Source organism: Penaeus chinensis, chromosome 34 (assembly GCF_019202785.1).
Source record: "Penaeus chinensis breed Huanghai No. 1 chromosome 34, ASM1920278v2, whole genome shotgun sequence".
Classification (NCBI taxonomy): Eukaryota; Metazoa; Arthropoda; class Malacostraca; order Decapoda; family Penaeidae; genus Penaeus; species Penaeus chinensis.
This window is the reverse complement of record NC_061852.1, coordinates 1,230,928-1,233,427: the sequence shown is the minus strand read 5'-3', so window position 1 is coordinate 1,233,427 and position 2,500 is coordinate 1,230,928. Positions and strand designations below refer to the sequence as shown.

At 48.6% G+C, this 2,500-nt stretch overlaps 1 protein-coding gene across 2 annotated transcripts in view; it reads right to left on the bottom strand.

Moving 5' to 3' along the window:
• The window catches only part of LOC125043559 (transient receptor potential channel pyrexia-like), a 14,353-nt gene that overhangs the window by 4,797 nt on the left and 7,056 nt on the right, over window positions 1-2,500 (bottom strand). For both annotated transcript variants that reach the window (XM_047639753.1, XM_047639754.1), the window contains exons 2-3: window positions 1,512-2,500; window positions 1,046-1,214 (exon numbers count right to left, since the gene is read on the bottom strand). The exon at window positions 1,512-2,500 is cut by the window's right edge and continues 995 nt beyond it. In XM_047639753.1, the coding sequence (XP_047495709.1) occupies window positions 1,046-1,214; window positions 1,512-2,500 (1,158 nt within the window). The remainder of the gene's footprint in view (window positions 1-1,045; window positions 1,215-1,511) is intronic.

Genomic DNA, 2,500 nt, shown 5'->3' with positions numbered 1-2,500 from the left:
TATCATTTTTATTTATTTATTTATTTTCCATGTTTTGAGATTTTGAGTGGTTACGGGGAGTAGGGGTGGAGGAGGAAGGGATAGGGAGGGAGAGGAAGGAGTGGTAGGGGGAGTAGGGGGGGAGGAGGTGGTGGAATGGACGGGGGAGGTGAAGGAGGGGGTGGAAGAGGGAGGCATGCGAGCCCTGGAAGGAGATGGTGGAATGTGGCTGGGAGAGGAGGTGGAGGAGAGGAGCTGGAGGGGAGGAGCTGGAGGGGAGGAGCTGGAGGGGAGGAGGTGGAGCGGAAGAGGAGGAGGAGAAGGAGAAGGGTGATGATGATGATGATGATGATGATGATGATGATGATGATGATGATGATGATGATGATGATGAGGAGGAGGAGGAGGAGGAGGAGGAGAAGGAGAAGGAAGAGGAAGGGAAGGAAGAAAAAGAGGTGGGGACTAGGAAAGGGAGGAGCAGAAGAGGAAAGGGGGAAAGAGGAAGTGGACGAGGAAAAGCACAGGCACTGATAAAGATGAGAAACAAACAGAAAGAGTAAGAGTAAGAGGAAAAGAGAAATAGTAAAGTGAAAAAAGAGAGAAAATGGAGAAAGGAGAAGGCAAAGAAGTAAGAGGAAGAAAAGGAGGCGTTGGTATAAGGCTGGTAGAGAAGGCAGATGAGCATCAATCAGTGGGGGCATTCAAAAGCCAATATCTCTTGAACAAATTTGTTTTGATAGCTGTGTTCTGCTGAGATTATAGACTACATCAAGGAGTGCAAATATGTGCTGCAGAGTAAGAGTAATGATATCCTCGAATTAAGAATGTGACCTCGAAAATCTAGAAATTTGGAAATTATTTGATAGAAGAAAAGGACAGTTATTCATCTCTCTCTCTCTCTCTCTCTCTCTCTCTCTCTCTCTCTCTCTCTCTCTCTCTCTCTCACACACACACACACACACACACACACACACACACACACACACACACACATGCGGGCGCGCGCGTAACGTAACACATAACAGTGAAAACTAATGTTTTCTTTCACTGCCTTCCTTTCACTTACCTTATCAGCCTCGGTTGGCTGGAGGATGATGTTGAAGGAAATGGTGAAGGCGAGCAGCAGGGCCCCATAGAGGAGGATCATCATGAGGAAGTTATAGGACACGTGTCGAAGCATCCTCACGTACTTGGCCAGGAGAGGAGCTCGGCCCAGGATCAGCACGAACTCGTACCTGCGAATGGGGAGGGTTTCGTACTCGCATTTCACATTGAAAAGGGAGCCACAAAAAAGGGAAAGCATGATATTCATTTAGACATAAACGGGGAATTAATCTATTGTTGCTTTAAGACAGAATATTGGAAGGCGAGGAAAGGGGGTTACTGGATGGTAAAGGATACTAGAAATTTTTGTTCATATCTCGTACATATAGGGAATCATCATTTAAGAATACGCAAAACAGCAGAATTGACGGAGAAAAACGTGTCCGTGTATAATTAAAGAACGAAATAAAACACGAGGAGGAACTCACCAAGCCACAATCATCGCCCAGGCAGCGAGATGGCGCGTCGTGTCAGCGTCGAGATTAGCAGAACACAACACGAACACAACTATTACTAGGAACCACTCAAAGTAATTCTCAACGTTCTTATAATACGTGCTGAAGGTGAAGGCCACTTGGAAAACCTCGCGCACCAGCATATATATGGTGAAGGGAATGAGGATAACCATGAGCGAGTTCACGGTCGTCTGCTGCGACTCGATCTCGTCCGTTAGGGTTGAGTTCGACGAGGATCTGGCCTCCAGTATCCTAAGGTCCTTGAGGCTGTAGACGAAGGCGGTGAGGACGAGAACGAAGATGAAATAGAGGACGAGGTTGGCTATGTAATATGGCAATGCTTTGCGCCATTTGGCATACAGGAAGGTTTCTACGAGAGGGTGTTTGATGGTGTTGCGATGTCGCTTGCTCTTGCTGATATCCATTAAGGTCCCTAATTCGCTAATTCGCTGCTGCTCGACATTTTGCTCCGAGCTGCCTGGCGGAAGCAGAAATCTGTAGTCAAGTTTGAGAGTATAGTTGTCCCCGAGCATGTTCTCCAGCTCGGCATCGACTTCGGCTTCGTCTGCATTGGCTGGGAGGTTTGAGATGCAATTGTCCATCGCGCGCTCCAGTGTGCTCGGAAGGAGGGACGGAAGCACGTTCCCTCGGTCCGTCTCGTTGACTTTGCGGTGCGCCCCGAGGAAGGCGCCCTTGCTCAGCAGTTCGCACAGCATGTCCTGGTTATTGAAGGCAGCGGCCTCGTGCAGGATCGTCTGGCCGTGGAAGGTCTGGTTAAGGTTCAAGAGGACGTCATTTTGCAGGATCCTTTCCAAGCACTTCAGGTGGTCGACTTCTGGTGGAGCCCCTTTCTGCCGCCGACTGTTTTCGATCAGTTTCTTTAGAATGTGAAAAGTGTGCTCCTGCAGATCCACCTTTTTGCTCGCGTTCGTCTTCATGCGCTCCAGCAGTAGCTCGAAGAT